The sequence below is a fragment of the Phodopus roborovskii genome, unplaced genomic scaffold (assembly GCF_943737965.1).
Source record: "Phodopus roborovskii unplaced genomic scaffold, PHOROB, whole genome shotgun sequence".
Taxonomy (NCBI): Eukaryota; Metazoa; Chordata; class Mammalia; order Rodentia; family Cricetidae; genus Phodopus; species Phodopus roborovskii.
The window spans coordinates 568,647-591,297 of NW_026126448.1; the positions used below are offsets into that span (position 1 = coordinate 568,647).

The 22,651-nt window shown below is 43.0% G+C and overlaps 1 protein-coding gene across 1 annotated transcript in view; it reads right to left on the reverse strand.

Moving 5' to 3' along the window:
- Window positions 1-22,651, reverse strand: part of Tceanc2 (transcription elongation factor A N-terminal and central domain containing 2) — a 36,221-nt gene that overhangs the window by 11,944 nt on the left and 1,626 nt on the right. The window contains exon 3 of the mRNA XM_051188371.1: window positions 12,475-12,616. Within this exon, the coding sequence (XP_051044328.1) occupies window positions 12,475-12,616 (142 nt within the window). The remainder of the gene's footprint in view (window positions 1-12,474; window positions 12,617-22,651) is intronic.

Here is a 22,651-nt window from a genome sequence, read left to right on the forward strand (position 1 = left end):
ACCTCATCGTATCTTGTGCTGCTCTCCAGCTATGAGAGTCAAGATGCAGTCCTGTGTCAAATCCAGGGGCCTTGTCTGTCCTGGCACTGCATAGCCTCTCTGTGGCACCCGAGATTGGGGCCTTCTTCCTTCTGAACTATGTTCTCCCAATCCTTCTTGGACACTACCTGTCCCTTACGGGGTATGTGCTCACTCCAGACACTGACTAACTTTCTTGAGCACCCCAGCCTTCTTTCTCTACCTGTCTGACCCAGGTACTCTCACCTGCTCCCGTGGTCCAACCTCCAACTGCAAGCAGATGTCTCCCAAGTGTGTGTCTCTAGCCAAAGGCCCCTGGGCATGGGCCTGTGTCTTCAGGGTCTTACTGGACACCTCCTCTTTTTAAAGTACCCCAGACTCAACATCTCTGCTCACACCACCCATCATCATTTATGCTCCCGTTCTCTTATTCCAAGACACAGGTCCACTGCTTTAACACTTCCTACATCCTTCCTCTTCCTCCTCTTGCCCTGACTCACATTCTTATCACCTCTCCCTGGGTCTACTGAAACAGTTCCAATTAACATGTTTACAATTCAGCGGAGACAGCAGCTATTTAAATATTCTAGGCAGGGCTGGCAATGTAGCTTAGTAGTACAGCATCTGCTCAGCAACTGGACAACTTCTGAATCTGGTCCTTCCCAATTCATCTTCTACCCTGAAGCCATAACACTGTTTTAGGGTAATTTGATGGGGATAGGGTGGAGCTGCCGGGGAACAGGGAGAGAAAGACAAAGAGAAGAGGGGAGAGAGGAGGAAAAACAGTGAGGGAGAATGTGAATCACAGAACGAACGTCCTCAAGTTAGCTTCTAAGCACAGCATTAATGCTCTGGGTACCGGGGCCACTCTGGCCTTTCTCTCCTCTGTCACCCTCCCCTACTCCCATCCCCAGCTCTTCCACAGAAATTAAAACTGCATGTCTGCTTTGGGGTCATGCTGTCTGGCCTTGTCACATTTCAGAGTCTTAGCTCACATGGCTCTTTCTGCCTAAAATTAACTTCTTCCTTCCTTCCTTCCTTCCTTCCTTCCTTCCTTCCTTCCTTCCTTCCTTCCTTCCGTGTTTTTCAAGACACGGTTTCTCTTATTATTGCTTAGAAGTCTGTCCTGGCACTTGCTCTGTAGACCAGGCTGGCCTCAAACTCATAGAGATCCACCTGCCTCTGCCTCCCAAGCGCTGGGACTAAAGGTGTGCATCACTAAGGCTCGCCTCTTTTTATTTATTTTTGTTGTTGTTGTTATTGTTATTTGGTAGTACTAGATATCAAACTCGGGTCCTTACACTTGTTCTATCACAGACCTATTTCCCCAGGTCTGCCTAGAATAAATAACTACTTTCTCCTCTAAATTGTACACATCTTAAGGACAAAACCCATACCTTACTCGAGTACTATTCCCAGTCCTCAGCACAGGGCTATCACAAATGAGACAGTAAGTGTTTGCTGAACTGAATCAAACCATAACCATTTTTGTTATGTGTCTGTTGTTTGACAAATGTTACCCCCCCACACACACACACAGCCCTAGCTGTCCTGGAGCTCACTATGTAGACCAGGCTGCCCTTGAACTCACACTCACCTGCCTCTTCCTTCTGAGTGCTGGGATTCATGGTGTGAGCTACCACACCTGGCTCAGTTACAAGTTAGTTTTGTACTGACACTTAGACACAGATGCAGTTGATGGAGAAAAGGACACAACTGCAAATAAAAGCTCTACTGTAATAAGGTGAATTCAAAGGTACTGAGAAGATGAAGTTTTTGATTCTGCTCTTGCTCCTGCTCAGAATTTCTTCTGCCCATCACATCAGGCTTTATGCGGATTAGTCCGTCTACTTAACAATAAATCAAACCCCTCTACTGTATCCTCTTATAAATGGAAAGCTGAAGTAGAATAATTTGTCAAGGTCTCCCAGCTAGGAAGTCCTGAGCCCAGGATTTGAACTGTGTGACACTGGGAGCACTCTCCCAACCAGTAACATCCTGGACTGCTCTTTCATAAGGGCCTGACACAGTTTTCATCAAGGCTCTACTGAGATAATGCAATGCACCTTCTTAGTATTCTCCAATCAGAAGAGGACAGATCCTGAGAAACTGGCACACGGCTTGATAATCATGCCAGGAGAATGAAGTCACTGCCTTTAGCCTTCAGGGGTCAGACAAAGCTCCCACAAGATCATGCTCAGAGAGGTAGGGAGGACCCACAGGTATCAAGGAAGGACACTGTGAACAAGAGGCAAGAATCGCATCACAAGAGTGAAATGGAGGAGGGAGGGACATGAAGAGTGAGCTTGAGGGACTCCTTTCTTCTAGTAAAACAGAGGCAGAACCACACATTTCAGAACACAAAGGGAGCTGGCTTTGTAGCACTGTACAAGTCTGTTGTGCTGAAGCTAAATGTTTCCCACGGCTCACGAACTGAAGGCCGGGTCCCCAGCTGGTGGTGCTTCTGGAAGGTGGTGGAAACTTTGGAAGGTGGGACTAGTTGGAAGATCACTGGTGACACACCTCTGAAGGGGGTATGTTCCTCTTGTCTCCCTGCTTTCCCACCACACGAGGAGCAACTTTGCTTCACCACGATGCTCCACCATGGCGCCCTGCCACACCAGGGCTTGGAAACAATGGGGCCAAGGGAACATGGCTGAGACTGACCATGTCAGCATCAACCTTTCCTCCTTTGAACTGACATTCTTAGGGATTGCCATGGCAACGGAGAACTGACCAACACAGTCTCTAACTTAACTCCTGCAAGCCCCAGGACAACTTTAAGTACATGCTAGACAACTCCCTATCTTACAGGAAAAGAGCCTGAGGTATTATGGGCTAAGTATCTTAAGAAGCAAGGTGAAAAGCAGGGCTGGTCGCCAAGACCATACATGAGCAGCCCAGCTTTTGTCCTAGTCTATCACCTCTGGTGATCAAACAGTCCTACCTTCTCTGATTTCAATGAGAGAGAGAGAGAGAGAAAAAAAAAAGAGGTTCCATGACCTTTCCCCAAGGTTACAAGTTGGTCAGTAGCTACATCAAGGAAGTTAATGATCTGCAAAAAGTCATTATTTGCTCCATGAAGTTTATGTTTTAAAGTAAGCAGTGTCACTGCTGGTCTTATGACCTAGGTCAGGTCCCCTGGGTTTAAGGTTAAGGGTTTCTGCATCCTAACACATTGTTAAAACAAATTCCCCACAGGAAGCAGCCGTTAGGTCATTTAGCAAACATTACCAAATACCAGGTATATCCCAGGCCCAGGCTGGGCACTGGCCAGAATGCTGAGCAAGACACAGCTCTACACCAAAAACCTCCAGGCAGGACTAACACACCGAACACACTGACTCATGCTGCTATTACAGGCTCTAGGATATCACTGAAGAGCATCCCCAAAGGGCCCTATGAACAACTGAGTCAATTCAACTATCCAGGGAACACCAGAGAACTGGCAGTATTTCTCCAGAGTCTCTATAGTTACCTAAGGAGGTAAGACTATCTATCGTAAGAAGGAATCAAGAACATGGAGGCCTGAAACAGTCCCAAGAGATGCCCGTATCACCTCTGTGACTACACTACCTTACGTGGCAAAAGACACTTTACAGGTAGGTATGATTAAGGTTAGGGACCCTGAGATGAGATTAGCCTTGATTTTCCAAAGTGGGGTCCATGTAATCACGCGGGCTGAACAATCCCTTGAATGGGGACAAAGTAGGGTATATGGAAGAGGCAGAAGGGTGGGTCAGAGAGATGGGCTGTGAGGAGAGCTCTACTGCTAGTTTTGGAGACGGAGAAAGGGGACTACAAGCTAAGGAATGCAGGTAGCTTTTTAAAAGGAACTGAACTGTCCCTTCCAGCCTTCAGAAGGAATGTGACCCTGCCAACATCTTCGCTTCGCGGGAGTTCAGATGTCAGAAGTGGCAGGACATGGCGTAAGAACATCTTAGAATTGCTGCTTATCACTTGGTTGTCTGACTTGCGGCAAGTTACTCTAAACTCACAAAGCTTCAATTTTCTCATTTTCAAAATGGAGAAAATAATTGTAATGACTTTACAGGATTGTTACATGGGTCAAACGGGTCATGGACGTGACAGCACTTTATAAATATGAGTAGCTATTTACTGTAGTTAACCAATCATGAGTTAAAGCAGCGAGGCAACTGAAATCAGGTCGGCAAAACTGACCAAAACCTTCCCCTGACTCTCACATGCAGAATTACAGTGAGGTATGCCTGCTTGCCAGCCGTCATCATTGCCTCATCCTCTGTTTGCTCGATGACCTCTGCCCACTGGTTTATGATAAAGGAATCCACTCACAGAGGCCCAATAACTGCAAGGTTCAAAGGTCTTCTCATAGCTGGCCCTCAGCTTCCCTGACCCTTGAGAGTCTTAGGGCCACTCATTTCCAATGCCTCTGAAGACACTTGTCCCTGGCCCACATGCCACTTACTGCCCTGCCTTTCTCCCTCTCGCTACATTCCCTTAGCCTCCCCATAGCTGTCATGTTCCCTTTCTTCCCACTTCTGTACCATGAATTTTCTTCCAGGTTCAATCCTTTGGCCTTGTAGCTATTCCTTTAACTCAGAGAATTCGTTCATTTACGTGATCCTAAACAGATATTTCCTAGAAAATTACTTCCAAGTATGTATTCCTAGTCTAACAGTCTCACTTGAGCTGGGCACTTCCATGAAAAGAGTTTATGTATGAATTCAAAAGCAGCCAGCACTCGGGAGGCAGAAGCAGGGGGATCTCGTGAATTCGAGGCCAGCCTGCTCTACAGAGTGAGTTCCAGGACAGCCAGGGCAACACAGAGAAACACTGTATTGAGGAAAAAAAAAAAAATTCAAAATGTTAGTGAAACTGACTAAATAGAAATACCAGCAGGAAGCTCCCAATTGAGGTACAAAAGAAAACTCTACCTTCTGATTTAAAAGAGGTTTGAGAAGATGGCAGAACCCACAGAGAAGGGCCATGTGGCCAACATCCAGAGCACAGCGCAGCGAGTTAGTCTGGAAGGACGCTGGCATCTCCGTTACCTTCCTGAGGTTCACTCACTCTGTGACCTTGGAAAAGTCACATCAGCTCTGTGGGTTTCCTTGTTTATAAACTGAAGCAGCTAAATGGATTTCATGGAAACCAGGAGGAAAAATGTGGGCTGGCAAGACAGCTTAGTGGGTAAAGCGAGGCACTTGTCACCAAGCCTGCCCACCTGAATTCGCTGCCCAGGACCCCTGTGGTGAAAAGAGAGCAGACTTCCAAAAGGTGTCCTCTACTCTACAGACACACACTGTGAAATGTATGAAGACACATATTTTAAAAGAAAAATGGTACTCTTATCAGTAAATGAACCAAGGACACAATTTACAAAAAGAAAGGAGAGAGAAAAAGTGGCTGATAAACCTATTACAAACACACTCTACTAGTAAATGAAAATGACCTATTTTTTTGACCCATTGGATTAGTGGTATTTTAAGGAAAAATGTAGGTAACCGAATGAGGGAAACCTTCCTAGAATCCAGGATTCCCAAACAGGGCAGTCTAGATGAAGGCCTTGAGTAAGCTGGAGCCATGAGCACAGGCTAAGTATGCTGGGACAGCAGTTAGAGGTCGAGCTGCTCTTTCTAAAGAAGCATCCTTGATTGTGGGGGAAAATCAGACTGAATCAAGAAAGAAGATGGGCCAGGTTTCATTCCAGAACTCTGGAGGAAGAGGCAGGCGGGTCTCTGTGAGTTCAAGGCCAGTATGGTCTATAGAGTGAGTTCCAGAACAGGCTCCAAAGCTACAGAGAAACCCTGTTTTGAACCCCTCCCCCCAAAAAAGAAAGAGAGGAAGGAAGGAAGGGAGGGAGGAAGAAAGAAAGAGAGAAGGAAGGTGAGCAGAGCCATGGAGAACCCCTGCTCAATCCTGTCCTTTTCCACTTAGGAACAAGAATGATTTACACTCCTTTTCCGTTGCAGTAAAGCTTGAGACACACTGGTACATACTACAGCATGGTCTTGCTGGCATGGAGTTACTGCCTAGCAAATAGAAAATAAAGAAGTAAATAATTAAATAAGTAATTACAAACTGAGATAAGAACCAGGAGGGAAACCGTTTAAAAATATAGAGGTAGCAGCCAGTTCAGTGTGACTTATGCCAAGAGAAAGGAAAATAATCAATGGTTTCAAATCACAGGTCTGGGAAGATGAGAACTGTGACAAGACCACTGAATTTGAACAGAACAAAATCACTGTGTCCTGAGAGAGAAGAGTGACTGTGGGAGAAGCCCGCCGGGAAAACCAGAAGGCCAAAGCAGGGCACTGTGAGTAGTGATCACTTGGAAAGGATTTTGGCTATGAAGGGAAAAAGAGAAACAACGTGTCTGGGAAAGATGGGGAAGATCCGTGCCTGTGTGCAGGCAGGAGAGGCAGTAAGGAGATGGCTCTGACAACAGAGAGGTGAGGGGCTATCTCACTTCCCCAGTTCCACAGTTGGTCCTTGCCAAGGCCAGCTAAGGGCTCTCTGGGGGGCTGTGTCTCTGCTCCATTCTCCCGGTCCTTCACGCTTTCTTATGTCTCACCCAGGTGACCAGTGCCACACTCTGTTCCCATGGCTCACTCCCACACACATCTTTTGCGTGTTTTTTTCAGATGTCACCCTCAGTGACTCTGTCTGTACCAACACATTCATTGCTGGGCCTTTGCATCTGCCCTACTTTCCATTAACTGCAATCATCTATCACTACACAAATGGTATGTTTCTTCCCTGGTGCCTTGCTTCCTTTTGCTATTAATTATTATTTTGAGACATGGTGTTTGTAGCCAGGAACTCACTACATAGTCCAGGGTAGCCTCAAACCCACGGCAATCCTCTGCCTTAGTCTCCTGAGCACTAGGGTCATAGGTATGATCCACCATGCCCAGCTAGGGTAGAGATCTTCATCGGTGTCGATCACAGACATCCATTACAGTGCCTGACACATGGCAGGTGTTCTGGTTTCATTTATTGATGTAATAAAATACTGTGGCAAAAGGTAACTAAGGGAAGAAGGGTTTACGTGGCTGACAGTCCCAGGTTAGCCCACTGCTGCCAGGGTATCAAAGGAGGAACTTAAAGCCTCACAGGCCCTGCCAAGAGCAAAGAGAGAAGAAATGCCAGAATTCTCCATTGCCTGCACTCAGCTAGCTTTCTCTATCATTTATCCAGGGCCTCAAACCAGGGAGTGGTGCCTCCCATAGTAGGCTGGGTCTTCCTTTACCAATTATCAGTTAAGATAATCTCCCAAAGAAATACCCACAAGACAACTAGATCTAGATAATTTCTGATCATTTCTCCTCAAGGCTGTCTTTCTAGGATGCTAGGCTGGGATGACACCCTAAAGGTGGCTAGCACAGCAGGCACTGAACAAATGCCTCATGTGAGAAATTATGCGGAAATCTCCAAAACGGGAGGCAGTGATACAACATTTTCAAAGCTTACCTGACCCCAGCACCCTTTCTTCAAGAGATACATTATTGGACCAGAGTTCCAGGAAATATACACTAGAAAACACGGTGCTAGGGACAAAGTCCAGACTCAGCTGGCTGTCTGGCTGTTCAGCTTCTTTCCAGGCAGGCCCACCTGGACCAGGCAGGCCCATGTGGACCACAAAGGCCCATCTGGACCTGCGTTTGCCACTCTCACAATGCATCCACACTCTAATGAAATGTGCCATTTCAGGACTTTAGGCTTCCTTTACTTCCTCATGCCTCTGCCTGCAACGAACAGGAGCTCATTCTGACCTAGCAAAACCACACTTCTACAAAGACTCTTCCCAATTCACTGAGAGGAGAGTGAACTGCACCATCACCGACTCCAGTACATGCCCTGACTCTCGTATTTTCCAAAGTCAATCACAATTATACACCTACATGCTTGTTTTCTAAGCAGGAACTAAGAGGATCTTACAAACACGGACCGGGCATCATCCTCTGGCACTCAACATAAGGCATGGTGTATCAAGGTCCTTGATATGTGTCAAGTGAATGAATTATTCCATACTGAAAATAAAATACAGATCAAATGAGGCAAGGCTCTCGCTGATCTTCACATTGCTCATTAGTTTTAACACAGAGACCTTGCCGTGGAAGCTTTTCCAATGCTAACTCCTCTCACTCTACTGGATCCTTCTCATTAGTGTTCAACATGTTACGATTCTCCCCTATCTTAAAATCTTGTTCTTATTCAATCTGTCTCCTTTCCCGTCCTCATCCTGCCACCTTTCTCTTTAACAACAATTCTCAAAAGCTTTTCCTTTTTTCAGTGTCATTTCTGCACCCCCTTTGCTCCTCTAGCTCCTGCCCCCAACCTTGCCTTGTCCTAAAATGACCAATGACTTTATTTCATAAACCAGTGCCATTCTTAGACTAAGCTTATTTGGTCCAGTGATAACCATGGATACATGGCTGACAATGCCTTTCTCCAAACACGGACCCTCTCATTTTAGTGACAATATTCTCTTCTGTCCCTCTGGCCAACATTCTCAGTATGGTCCTAAAAACTCCTTAAATATTCATGTGCTTCCGGATTTTGGACTTGGCTCTTTGCTCTCCTTAGAGTCTTCCTGCAAAGGTTTATCTAGTTTTGTCTCCTCAACTCCTCACTATATCAAGTTTTCCCACTGAAATGGTTACAATCTTTCTTTAGTTTCAGCTTTATGCATCCAACATCTTAGTTTTTGTTTTGATTTGATTTTCTGTTTTTCAAGATAGGGTTTCTCTGACAGGGTTTGTCCGTGTAGCTCTGGCTGTCTGGGAACTCTCTCTGGACACCAGGCTGGCTTCGAACTCAGAGATCTACCTGCCTCTGCCTCCTGACTGCTGGAATGAAAAGTTGTATCTTTTTAGACATTTCCTCTGAGATGTTTTATGATTCTAGAGAAAATAGGAAACGTGAAAAAAACGAAAACAGTTTCAAAATGAAGAACTCATGAATGAGTCCAGAGTCAGCAGAAGAGAGGATTAGTAGTCTGGAATACATAGCTGAAGAAATTACCTAGACTGCTGAAAGAGACGAGACAGGGGAAAAAGGATTTGACAGATAAAAATATGAAGAACAGGGTTAACATAGCTTTACTGTAGAATCTCAGGAGGGGATAGAGAAAGTAAAAGCACATTGGAAGAGAGAGTGGTTATAAATTTTCAACAAATAAACATGAACTTGTAGGTCTGGGAAATACAGGTGGGATAAATATAAAGGAACACATTCTGCTGTAGCCAGTACCCATGACAGCCCTTAGTGAGTCTTATACCCTGGTAACCACCTTGTGTAGTTCCATTCAAAACATACCAGGGTTAGTCAGATGCAGCCACAGGCAGAATACAATGAAAATGATAGTGTGCTACTTCTGAGATTAAGCTATAAAACAAACGATGGAAACCAGGCATGGGGGCTCACACCTGTAATCCCATCACTTGAGAGCCTGAGACAAGATAATCCCAAAGTTTAGGCTAGTTTGGGTACACAAGGAGTTTCAGGCCAACCTGGGTTATACAATGAAACTGTTTCAAAAAACCAATCAAAGAAAGAAACAAACAAACCAGCAAATTGTGGCTTCTGTATTGATTGTTGTTTCAATTCTTGTCCTTTTCATGATCACTGGCTCTGGGGAAGTCAGCTGATATGAGGAAGAGCCATGATGAAGGCCCATGTGATGAGGAACTAAGGGCCTTCCTTCTCCACGCAATCCTCTAACACCTACTATCTTGGAAGCCCATCAGAAGACAGCAGCTCTAACCAACAACCTGATGACAAGCTCTTAAAAGACAATGAACAGCTGGGAGCAGTGGTGTACACATCTATTACAATATTTAGGCGATGGAGAGAAAAGAATCAGGAGTTTAAGGCCATTCTAAACCACACTAAACCAAAATAAGCACTTCCTGAGCCAGAACCATTCAGACAAACTGGCTCCCGGTTTGCTGAGCCTCAGCAAAACTATGTGAAATAATACTTTCTTTTATTTTTATTTATTTATTTGTTTGTTTGTTTATTTAGGTTTTTTGAGACAGGGTTTCTTTGTGGCTTTGGAGGCCGTCCTGGAACTAGCTCTTACAGACCAGGCCGGTCATGAACTCACAGAGATCCGCCTGCCTCTGCCTCCCGAGTGCTGGGATTAAAAGCGTGCGCCACCTGCACCACCACCTGGCGGAAATAATACTTTCTTAAGCTGCTAAATTTTAGGACAATTTTATGAAGTAATAGATAACTAATATACTGTCATAACCAAACAGTTCTGAATCGGTGACAAAAAACCTTCTCCATCTGGTCCCAGACTGTCTCTCAGGCTCATTTCCTGCCATACTCTCTCTGGCATGTTACATTTTAAACACACCTCACAACTCGGAGCTTTTGGGATAGGACCATGTTCTCTCTGCCACCTACACCCTCTCTACAGCTTCCATGATGCACCCTACACTTGACATACTCTTCAACACCTTCTCTCGTACGTCCACACACTTGGCTAATATCTCCCTCTCGTCAGAGCACTGTACTACACAACAGAAAAAGTCTTATTATCCTGCCCATCTTTTCAACAGATTTAAAGCTCCAAGAAGTGAGCCGTTTCTGTCTCCCTTTATACCCCACAGCTCCCAGCACACAGAAGACACTGTAGATATCTGTTGCTTACACCCCACAAGGTAGAGCCAGGCAGGAAGGCTAAAAGTTGAAGCACAAACATTCTCAGGAAATGATCCAAGTTAGATCTTCACCTGATATAACTGTAAAGGAACCAACCCCACCCCCATCCCCCCTTTATTCCATGTAATTTCAAGTTTAGGGAAGGCTGAGTAAGGTCAGGATTCAAAAGTTGGATGCATTCCAGTTCCTGCTAAGTCAAATCTCATGGTAGTTCTATTATGGCCCTTGAGCTGTAATGTCTGAATATCCGACACACCCATTCTGGAAAGCACTCACAACTATACTCAAAGGTCAAGCAGAAATGGTTTTTAAAATGATCACCTGTCCTGCCTTTTAGGACAATCCTATCTTATTATTGAGATTTAAGATTTGAGCACGTATGGTATCTGTGGTATGTGTCTAAATAGGATCATATATATGTATATCTATGTGCATAAATAAACAGGTCATAAAATATTAAACACTAGTACCCTCTACTGGTGGAAAGGCCTTACAGGCTCATGTGAATGGTCTTACTGCCCTCTAGTGACCACAACCTATAAAGACAGCAAATCCTGCCACAGATGGGAGCATCTTCTTGGCTATAATGATAGGGTTTTATGTTCTTTAAGCATCTAATTTCCTCAGATGCTGGTTTGTATTACAGGGGTGCAACTCTAAGACTTTTGGGGGCTCCCCAGGGACTCTGCACAGCTCTTCCCAGCTGTTAGTGACAGTGTGATGTGGCTCTCTCCCACTTCTCAGGGACAAGAGGTCAAGGGGAGGCAGAGGAGGCGATGGCTGCTCTAGTGAGGGCAGAAGCAGCAGCTGTGAAAGGCTGCCCTGCACTCTCCAGGGAACAGAGAGCAGCTTGAGGAACACATGTTGTTCCTCTCTTGCATATTATCCACTGTACTAAAATGGCAATTCAACGTGGTCCCTTACTTACCTTTGAAATATTTCCAAAGCTATAATGAATGACACAGCGGTAGATGTTGCTTTCATTTTGTTTTATAAACCAGGCTTTGCCAGTTGTTGCCACTGATGACAGATTAAGCTGAGTTTCTTTCATGATTTAACTGAAAAGCCACTTCCTCTATGAAGTTTTTCTGAAGTCTTGAGACTGTGTAGCTCTATCCTTGCTGACCACATACAGACGACTCTCCAGATTAGAACAGAGGACAGTGTCCTGTGGCATGTACTTGTTTATAGCTGCAGCAAGGTACTACCCCTGTTTGTCTACACCCTCACCTCTCTACCAAACCCTCAGCTCCTCCAGGTCACAACCAAGTCTCCATCATTTTTTGCATAGTCAGCATCGAGCACATGAAAAATGTTACCTATATGTCACTGTCCCTTACCAGTACTATACAGTAAGTACAGAAATTGAATACAGGCTTTTAAAACCTTATATAATAACTGAACAGAGTAATTCTGCTCACTCGAATCACATAGTGGGGGAGGTGTGGTAAGATGGCTCAGTGGGTAAAAGTGTTTGCCACCAAACCTTGCCACTTCTTACAGGGGGCAAACCAATGTCCACTAGGTTGTCCCCTGACCTCCTTATGCACACACCCAAACCCCCTCCCAACACACCATAAAATGAAAACAAAAAATTAAAAAGATTGCGGACTCTGTTTTGTATATTTTCCACTTCATTTCTTTTCTTGAATTTTTACTGTACATTACAAAAGTATTAGCCTGAGACTAGTAAAACATTCTAAACAAAGGTCCCCTCTAGTGAGTGTGAAAAGCTCAGATGGGCCAGATAATTCGTGATGTTCAGGAAGAAGGGGAAACACACAGAGTGCAGAAGCATACCTATCCTCGTTGACTGTAACACCTCCTTGGAGGGTATTTTCTTCTTTAATTCTTGTAAGGCTGTAACTAGGTTTTCTTTGGTTTGATCAGGAAGCTCCAACATAGTTTTCCATCTTTTTATGTCTTCAACAACCACAACTCTCTGTGAAAAAGAAAAGTCATTTGGAAAATGGAACATTTTCATTAGAAAGGCATCTGCCTTCACCTGAGCTAATGGCTCTCCTATTGACATATGAATTATTGATTATGACCTGAACCAAGGCACAGTGTGTCTGATGGCCCCCAATGATGGGTAATTGCTTAAAAGCAGGTCCTGCTTACTGCATATCAGGAGGAGAGTTGCATCTATTAGGAAAAGTGCAACTTTTAATCTCACCATGCCAGACACCACTGGGCACTTAGCAGTGAGATACTAAGGAAGAGAGGTGAAGAGAAACGATGCTTAGGTGAATCAACCTCATAGCTCATTTAAGTGTCTTAATTTGTATGTGCGGAGCAGAGACATCATAAAACCATGGTTACTTCAACAATAAAAATCACACAAACAGTTCCCCACTTCCCAGAGGAGAAAACCCAAGTTTTCTTTCTGAAAGATTTTTTTTTCCTTAAACTTCAAACACACAGAAAGGTACAGGGAACAATCCACTACTTAAAAAGGTTGTTATTTTGACTTTCCCCAGAAAATAAAGCATAATAAAACTTAAGTCCCTTTTCCCCCTCAACAAACTCATTTCCTGTTTTCCTTTCCAGAAGAAGCTAGCACCTTACAGCTGACTCTCATGCTTCCACTAAGTATAAAACACTAGAAATTAGGAATTCAGGGGAAGAAGGCAGGAAAGCTTTTGTACGGTTATGATTTTTCTGTAGTTTTGAAACCATTTACACTAAGAACAAAAGTGGCAGACAGAAAGTAGCTTTTTATAACTGAAAATTATACATCTTATCTTGGATCACTATCACCCCAGATAGGTGGGCAGTTAGGGGTCAAGAAGGGTCATAGGAGGCTTTGGGGTTCTGGTAATGTTTATCTTAATGTGTTCACACCAGATACTTAGCATGTGTGCACTTTTCTACATGGAATTTCAATATAGCCACGCGATATTAAGATACATTCTTTCCCTTGGGAGGAGGACATGGGGTCTGCTTCCAGCCTGGAGGGTACACGTTTCCCTGTGTCCCGGCTCTGCCTGCCTGCTTTGGTTTTGCCTTCTAGGTTCAAAGCTAGGAGAGCAAGGAAGAGACTTGACACTGCTCAGGTTTTGGTGTTCTCTGAACTGGCGGGCATTTAAAGATGACTCCCCCCAACAAGATAACTTCTGCCGTTCCTTGGAGAATTGCCTACTGGGAACTCACCTGAAGCACCTGTTATATTGGTAATGATTCTTACAGCTGTCTCTGTCTGTCTCTCTCATATATATAGAGACAGACAGAGAGAGTGTTGGAATATATGTGACGTGAAAGCAGAAGGGGGCTGTTTGTGGGGAAGAGGACCAGTTAGTGGGGAAAGGCAGTGGGAAGTAAGTAGGAACATAGAATGAAACATGTATGAAAAATGCCATAAGAGCTGGTAAGATGGCCCAGAGGATAGACGCATTGTCAAACCTCAAGACCTGAGTTTGATTTCCCAGAACCTACATAGTAGAACAATAAGTCGTCCCCTGAACACACCACACACACACCCACAATAAATAAATGTAAAAAGGAAAATAAAAATGTCATAATGAAACCCATTATTCTATACGCTTTCTGAATACAATCTTTCTCTGTAGGTGCCTCACAATCTAAGCAGCCTGTGAACTCGGCCACCTATTCGAACCCAGGCCATCCAGCATTCTCTCCTATGATTGCCCATATCTTTGCCCTAAAAAACTCCCCAAGATAACAGCCTGGCAAGGCATCTGCTTCTCCCTCTACCATCATCTACCACTGTCATTGGACTTCCCAAGCCCAGGTCAGGTCTGGGTGCTGACCAACTCCAGGAACAGAGAAACTGCCAGAGGAGCTCTTACTTTACACTCTCCTCTCTTCCTTAGTCTAACTTGGACCTTCTCTATGGCCTATGGTAGATAGTGGGTTCAGGATTCTGAAACTGATCTTCATGTATTGCCTGTATAAGTTCCAGAGAGATGCACTAGATTCTCATCTAAAAGCATCATTTTATATCTCTTCCTTGTCCTCAGCCCCCAGGAGACTCAATCAAAACTGGGAGAGAAAGCTTCTCCTATGTACTGCTGCAGTAGAAACTAGTATTAGTGCTAAATGGTTCAAAAAACAAAATAGACTCTGAGTTACATAGGAGCTGTTTTCTATCGAAAGGTATAATTATCAAGTTTTTCTTATCCAGTGTGTTTTCTTGGTGTATTCATGTTAATGCAGTCAGAGCTGACCCATGGTAGCAGTACTGAATAGTCCCAATTATTCTAGACACACATCTTAGAGGGGCTTCTTTCCCACATATTTTCAGTTAAAATACTGCTTCAATGTACTCCTGGCTTTTCTGTATACTATCTCCAACCTGTTCACTTTAAATTTCTCTAGATCGTCCTGCTCTAGTGGGTGCTGCTGTTGCACTCTCCCACCCCTCTGCCCAGTGCAGTGTAAAGATCTTCTTTTCCAATACCCTATTTAGTTCACCTGCACTTGTTACTTTCTAGAAATATTTTTCCTTTACTTTTTGTCTCCTTTTCTTTTCAAAAAGATTTATTTATTATGTATAGTGTTCTGCCTGCATGCCAGAAGAGGGCACCAGATCTCATTACAGATGGTTGTGAGCCACCATGTGGTTTCTGGGAATTAAACTTAGGACCTCTAGAAGAGTAGCCAGTGCTCTCAATCTCTGGGCCATCTCTCCAGCCCTTGTCTCCTTTCTTATCATCTGTTAAACAGACTGAATTTGTTTTGTTCTAAGACAGGTTCTGCATACCCTAGCCTGGCCTCAATTCTCCATCTTCTAGTCTTAACTTTTAGAGTACTGGAACCTACTGGTATGAACCATCACCCTTGGCTCTGAGTTTTCTTTAACCCTGTTTTTTATTCATAGTTTAAGAGTAATTGTATTTCGTGCCTTTAATCCCAGCACTCAGGAGGCAGAGGCAAGTGAGTTCGGGGCCAGCCTAGTCTACAAAGTGAGTTCCAGGACAGACTCTAAAACTACAGAGAAATTGTCTTGAAAATACCAAAATAAATAAATAAATAAAGTAAGTGTTTCGTGTTTCTGTCATTTAAATGCTACCATTTTAGGACACACATCCAAAGAAATATTTGTGCCAATCTTCTGACAAGTCTCTTTCAAAAACTCCTATTTTTTCATATTCTTTTATTTCTATGTGATGCATTCTAAATGGTTTCTTCATTATCAAGCTTCCAAGTCCCCATTTTTCTCTTTAGCTACATCTCGTCTACTTTTAACTTGTTCAGTATGTTTCTGCTCAACAAACATGTATTTTTCTTGGATAAATTATTCCTTTTTCATTCTTATTTCTTTCCTTTTTAAAATCTTTGTGAACATTCAAAGCATATTTAAGATTTCAGATTATTTTCTTGTCCCCATTTCTTGGGACAGAGAATTTATTATATCTACCTGTTCATTCACTTTCTTCGTAGTTTATTATCTCACAGGGTTTGTTTTAACTATGAATTCTTCTTTAAAGAGGATTGCTTTCCTTGAGTCTTGTGTGTTCTAGGATGTGAAATGTTTTAATAGGAAACTTACATTTGCCTCTGCAAGTTTTTAGAGTTTCCTGATTTTACACTAGACTTCATGCTAACTTTTCAGTTTGTATGCATAGTAACAGGCATGTGGTTCTAATGTATTACAGTCAACTCTTTTTCTTACCTAAGACCCCAAGAAGATGGCACTCTTCACACTGTTTTCTTCAACTGGTAGGCAGAATTATTCTATCTCACTTTTCACAAACATGGTAGAACTATTTTAGTTCCAAATTCTACTGGGGGCATGGGTGCCAGCTCCAGCTCCCAGCAGATGAGGCTCTGAAGCCTGTCCCAAATTGACCTTGAAGTCTATCCTCTAAGCATTATAGCCACTTTCAATACCCCACCCCCCAAATTCAACTTCATCTTCTATTTAAGGTCCAGGTTTCAATTTCCTGTCTCTTCTTGGTACCTTAAGATTTCCCTTTCTTGTAGTTCTGGCTGCCCTGGAACCCACTATGTAGACCAGGCTGGCCTTGATCTGTTTACTTCTGACTCCCCAGTGCTGGGATTAAAGGTGTGAGCCACCATGTTTGGCTATTTAAAGACTTTTAATCTAGCATTTAGACACAGTTGGAAACAGGCTAGAAATCCCAAATCAGATCATTTTGATTTATGGAATAAATAAGTCCAAACTCCTTTGTTTGTTTTTGCTTTTTGGAAACAGGGTTCCTCTGTGTAGTCCTGGCTCTCCTGGAACTCTCTCTGTAGACTAGGCTGGCCTTGAACTCAAGAGATCTGCCTGCTCCTGCCTTCCAAGTGCTGGGATTAAAGGTGTGTGCCACCACCTTCTGGATTGATATAAGAGATCTTCCGAGATCTTCCATGACCTGAGATTCTTTGAGTGTCATTATATGCTCAGGATATATCAGCACCTGCTAAGACAGTATTTCACACTCACTTCCTGGGATGGTCTTCCTTTGCATGATAACCATTTGTCTTTTGAAGACTCTCTTGAATATCAACTCTTCTCCCTTCTACTGTCATTGACCACAATCCTCTTTGTGGACCATTTACTGTGCCTACGTTTCTGCATGCACTCATGAGCAAGACTATCTTCCCTACCAGACTACAACTTGAGGGTCAGAACAATTTGTTCTTATTTAACTCCCCATCCTCAGTGGACAGGAGGTGAAATGAAACAAAGCTAGATACAATAGTTTCAGGTCTGAAGAGTAAGAGCTGAAACCAGAGAAGGGGGGGGGGAAGAATTTTACAGACATCAAAGAAGTATATAACTTGTGAGTAACTATTTTCATTTTTGGAGGGCAGAGTACGATGGCATGCAGCCCAGGTTCCTGGCCTTGAGCTCGAAAGGTAGCTGAGGATGACCTTCAACTTCCGTTTCCACCTTCTGAGTGCTGGAATTACAGAATTATAAGCATACACCTCTGTCCCTTACCAGCATTACTCAGAACACAGACACAAGAGAAACGGCTGTAGACTACAACTGGGGAAGCTAGTCTGAATACTGAACCGTTATCACTGGGAAGACGGGTCTTCTGTCTGGTCTTACAGCTAGGGATGACTGCAATGCAGGCTGGCAGGTGATTACAAAAGACAAGTATACATAAGCAGTAATGTGTGCATCGTTCCTACAAGGGAAAGAATCATAATGCATTCTGAAGGGCTAAACCTGAAAGAACTGGCACAGTCTCTATCTTTTAATAATAGTTTAAAAAAAAAAAAAAGTGATCTTGGAACTAATCACTTCCTAAAGGAGTAAGATGAGATTAACCAAATTAACCTTTACCATTTAAATGTGCACTACATGAGCTCCACCAAGTATCCCTTTTATTGAATGAGATAAGACTATGGCAAAATTACTTGTAATATGCTGATAACAGAAGTAAAATGGTCCTAAGATTTTTATACCTTCCAGCCTGGCATTCAGAAACTCCGATTTCTCTTTAGTTTTAGTGTCAGACTGCATGGACTCACACTGCCTAGTTCAAACTCCAGCTCTGCCACTCACTGCTGCATTGGCCTTAGGTAAACCACATCATGTCTCTATGCACTAGCTTCTTTCTTTCTTTCTTCCTTTCTTTTTTAAATGTGTATGGGTTTTTGCCTACATGCATGTCTGTTTACCAATGCCTAGTGCTCTCAGAGGTCAGAGGAGGGCACTAGATATCCTGGAACTGGAGTTATAGACAGTTGTGAGCTGTCATTGTGTTGGGAAGAGACTCCAGGTCCTCTGGAAGAACAGCCAGTGCTCTTAGCCAGTAGGCTATGTCTCCAGCCTCTGGATTCTTCATCTGTAAATGATAAAACCATACCTTTCATAGCTGTTACTAAGACTTAAAGAGGAGTTAATATCTGTAAAGCATCATATAATGTCCTATCTATGAAAACAGACTCAACAAATGCCATCATTATCATTACCACAATTACCTTATCTGGAGCTTTATCCTTACTATACAAGCCTTTAAAATCTTACTTTTACATTTTTATTCATTTGTGTATGCATAGGTCATAGGGTGCGTGTGTTGGTTCTAAGTTGATTCTCTCCTTCCACCATTTAGGTCCTGGGTCATCAGACCCAGGTCCTTAGTTAGGCTTGGCAGCAAGTGCCTTTACCCATGGAGTTATTCTGCTGGTGCCTTTTTCTTTTGTACAGGAGGAAAACAAAAACTATGGCTCAGTCAGCCCTCTCACCAGCATTTGCTTGTGAGTTCTACGACAGGTCTGCAGGCTGAGTCATCCTGATACTGATGAGGAAAACACAGCTTCAACCTTCACTCTTGCATTAAACCCGAATGCGAGTCTGCACAGTGGCACATACTGTCGTGGAACAATCTTTTTGTACACTGTGAAGATATGTCACTCAGATTGGTTTAATAAAAAAGCTGAGTGGCCAATAGCTAAGCAGAATTTTCGGAGCAGAGAAAAGAAGAAGAGGCCAAATCAGCCAGATACGGAATGAATCAGACACAGAAAATGTAGATTAATAAAAATATGGGCTAATTCAAGTTACAAGATCTAGTTAGAAGCAGGTGGTGGCATACACCTTTCTTCCCAGCAATAGGAAGATAAAGCCAGCAGATCTCTGTGATTTCAAGGTCAGCCTGATCTATGAAGCAAGTTCCAGGACAGCCAGAACTGTCACAGAGAAACCCTGTCTCAAAATAAATAAATAAATAATAAAATAATAAAGGTATAGACAATCATTAAAAAAAAAAAAAGGAGACAGTAAGCCATGTAGAGATGGGAAATACACAGGGAATCTGGATCCTGTGATCCTGTGTGGTGCTCTATTGACTTTAAATCTTTTGATTGCTGATGAGCAAACAATAGCTGTTGAGAGACATTAGATTATAAAAACTACTAAATTAAACCAACCTATATATTTTTTAAATGTCTTAACTTGGAAATCAAAAAATATGTTACATTAGGGAAGAGGTTATGCTTTTGTTTCCATAGAAAACGAAAGGCTGTGGATTCATTTAAGGTTGACAAAGATCAGATTTGATGGGGGAAGAGCCCCTGGAAATCCTGGCTACAGACATGAGGAAATAAACCTGAAAAAAGCTACAATACAAGTGACACAAATTTTACCCATTCAAACATACAGCAAAAAATCATCTTTAACTGACTTATGCACATTGCACATTTCATATTTGTGTTAATGCAGATACACACACACACACACACACACACACACAGATATATACATACATATATTTCGAAAGCTTGTATGTTTTCAGAAAAGGACCAGACACCAATGAAAACGGGTAGCCCAGCCTCTCAAAGTGCCTCTATTATAGTTTCCTCAGAGTTGTGTATTTGAACAGCTTCAAGGCTGCTGACTGAGATGATCCAGCATCACAGACTACTCTAGCCAGAACCTTAACTAACCCTTACATTATTTCATTACACAGAGACTGGACAACAGCTAGTTGTCCAGGAACTGACCATTATCTTAAATTTTTCAGGGTCCCTTAAAGATGTCAGTGCCCCCAGACAACAGGAAGCAGTCTAGAGAACAAAATTCCCACATTCCCTAGAGATAGGGTGGGTGTGGTTTTTTGGTCATTTGGTGGGTTATGGTTATTTGTCATTGTTTAGAGGGGTTGGTTACAAACTGTTGTTGGTCATGGTCAGGGAAAAAACTAAACAAAGGAGACTAGATTCAGGAATCTCTTTCTGAGGAGAAAAGGGGGATATGATATGGAAATGATGAGATAAAAGTATGGATTGTTGAGTCTCCTCTTGAACAACCACTAATTGAAAACATATTAGCTAGAAACAAGCCTAAACTATCTGCTGATTGTTTATAATTAATAATAAGTGTCCATGCTGTGATTTAGGAGCTGGCTGGTAGGACAGAGAAAGACTAGCTACACTATGCCTCTAAACCCAACATAGGGTGGCCAGGCAAGAAGATCACAAATCAGCTTGGTCTACATTGTGGTGCTGTCTCAGGACAAGTAAAAACTAAAGCTAAAACATGATGCTGGTGTGTTGGAATAAGTGACTTGGCACAGAGTGGACCTAGAAAATCCTTTAAATCATATACAGTTTAACACAGCATGATTTTATATTGGTCTTATGCTCTCATGCATGGGAGTCTCATGAGGGCTCTTATTTTGATCTCAGATTTCTCGTATGCTCCCAGTAGTACCCAGCAGAGTGCTGGGCACAAAGTTGCTTTTTCCTATCAAAACCCTTCTAAATGGGGTCTGGAGAGTTGGCTCAGCAGTTCAGAGCACTGTCTGTTCTTCTGGGGGACCCATGTTTAGCTTGCAGCACCCACAAGGCAGCTGACAATGGTCTGTAACCCCAGATCCCAAATGCTCTGATGCCCTCCCTCTTCTTAACTCCACAGGTACTGGATGCACATGGTGTGCACACATACATGCACCCATACACGTTTCTAAAAACACAAATTAAATTTTAAAGAGGGAGCAAGAGTACTGAAGATGGGAGGATTAATGTCCTTAAAGGAGGCAGGAAATATCGCAGCATTCAATCTTAACAAATTTTTAGTGACTTCTTAGTATATAGCAGGCACAAATATATTCTAAGGGTACAAAGGTGAATGTTTCAGAGTCCCTATATTCATGTAACTTATGAGCTAAGTTTCGCAAGGAAAGTAGTTCTTAATTGAGTATATAAACAAGTAGAAATTAAGTCTATAAAAACAAACAGAAAGATTTTACAGGAAAAGGGCCCAGCATCAAAAGAAAGCCCTAACAGCTTAAAGGAGACAAAAGTAAAATGAAGACATTAAAAAGTAAGAAGGGGAGGGTGGCTGGAATGTCCTCACATAAATGGAGAGCCACAATGTAAGTCAAGCTGGAGCCAAACAGGAAAGGCCTCATGTGTCACATGAGAATGTTAGAGTCCTAGATGACTGACTGTTTAGGAAAATAAACTATATGTCAAGCCCTGTTCCATTAGGACACAGGTTCAAAAAGCTTGGAGTATAGCAGGATGTAGACACGCAAAGAAGTAACTTTGGGAAAGCATAAGTGCAGTAAGAGGAACTTACTTAAGCTACAAGAATGATACAAAGATCATCCCGCTCCGTCAGAGTGGTTTTGTACCTGGGAGATAGACAGCAAGACCACTAATGGGAGTCAGTTCTCTCCTACTACCATGTGGTTCCCTAGATTGAACTAAAATCCTCAGGCTTGGCAGTAAGTGCTTTTACCTGCTGAGCCATCTTACTTGCCTGGCTGCAGCATATTCTTAATCACTACACTGTACTGCTTCCAAGACAATGGAATAAGAGCATTGCTGGCAAAGGGATTGGAGATGCAAAAGAACGGAGAGGTACAGAAGCTGGTGATCTAGATACAGCTTGGCGGTAGAGCCCTTACTCAGCAGTTCAGAGGCCTGGTGTTTGATCCCTAGCACTGTCCCCATCCCCCAGACCAGTCTGGTAGCTCCTCTTCAGTGTTTTCTAATACAGGTCTGGTAAGCCTATGGGGGCACCCAGAAAAAGCATACAACTAGGATCTAAACCAAGTACTCAGAACCACTGTTCCTATTCCCAGATCCTCTCTCTCTTTTAGAAATGTAGACTGGAGGTACAGGTGTGTCAGTTACACACAGAGAACCTTGGGATAGATATGGTCACCCTGAATCAACATACAAACCAATGCAGAACTCTAGGGATCACAAATATTGAGAATCTCATGTATAGAGAAACCAACCAGGAAAGCTACAACTAAATCAGAAATGCAGAAGAGGTACAAGGTGGCCAAAGAGTTTCACTGCAAGCCGTTTTTAGTACAATCATGATTAACTTAGTGTTTATATGAGTATTGCTTTTAAATTTTTCTTGGTGTGGTGGTGCTAGAGACTGACTGGAGGGCTTCACGCATGGCAAGCAAGCACTCTAGCACTGAGCCATCCCTAGTATATTTCATTTATTTCCTTGAGACAGTTTTGCTATGTGACACATTATGTTCTTGAACTCTCCATCTTTGTGCACTAGCCTTCTAAGTGCAAGGTCTAC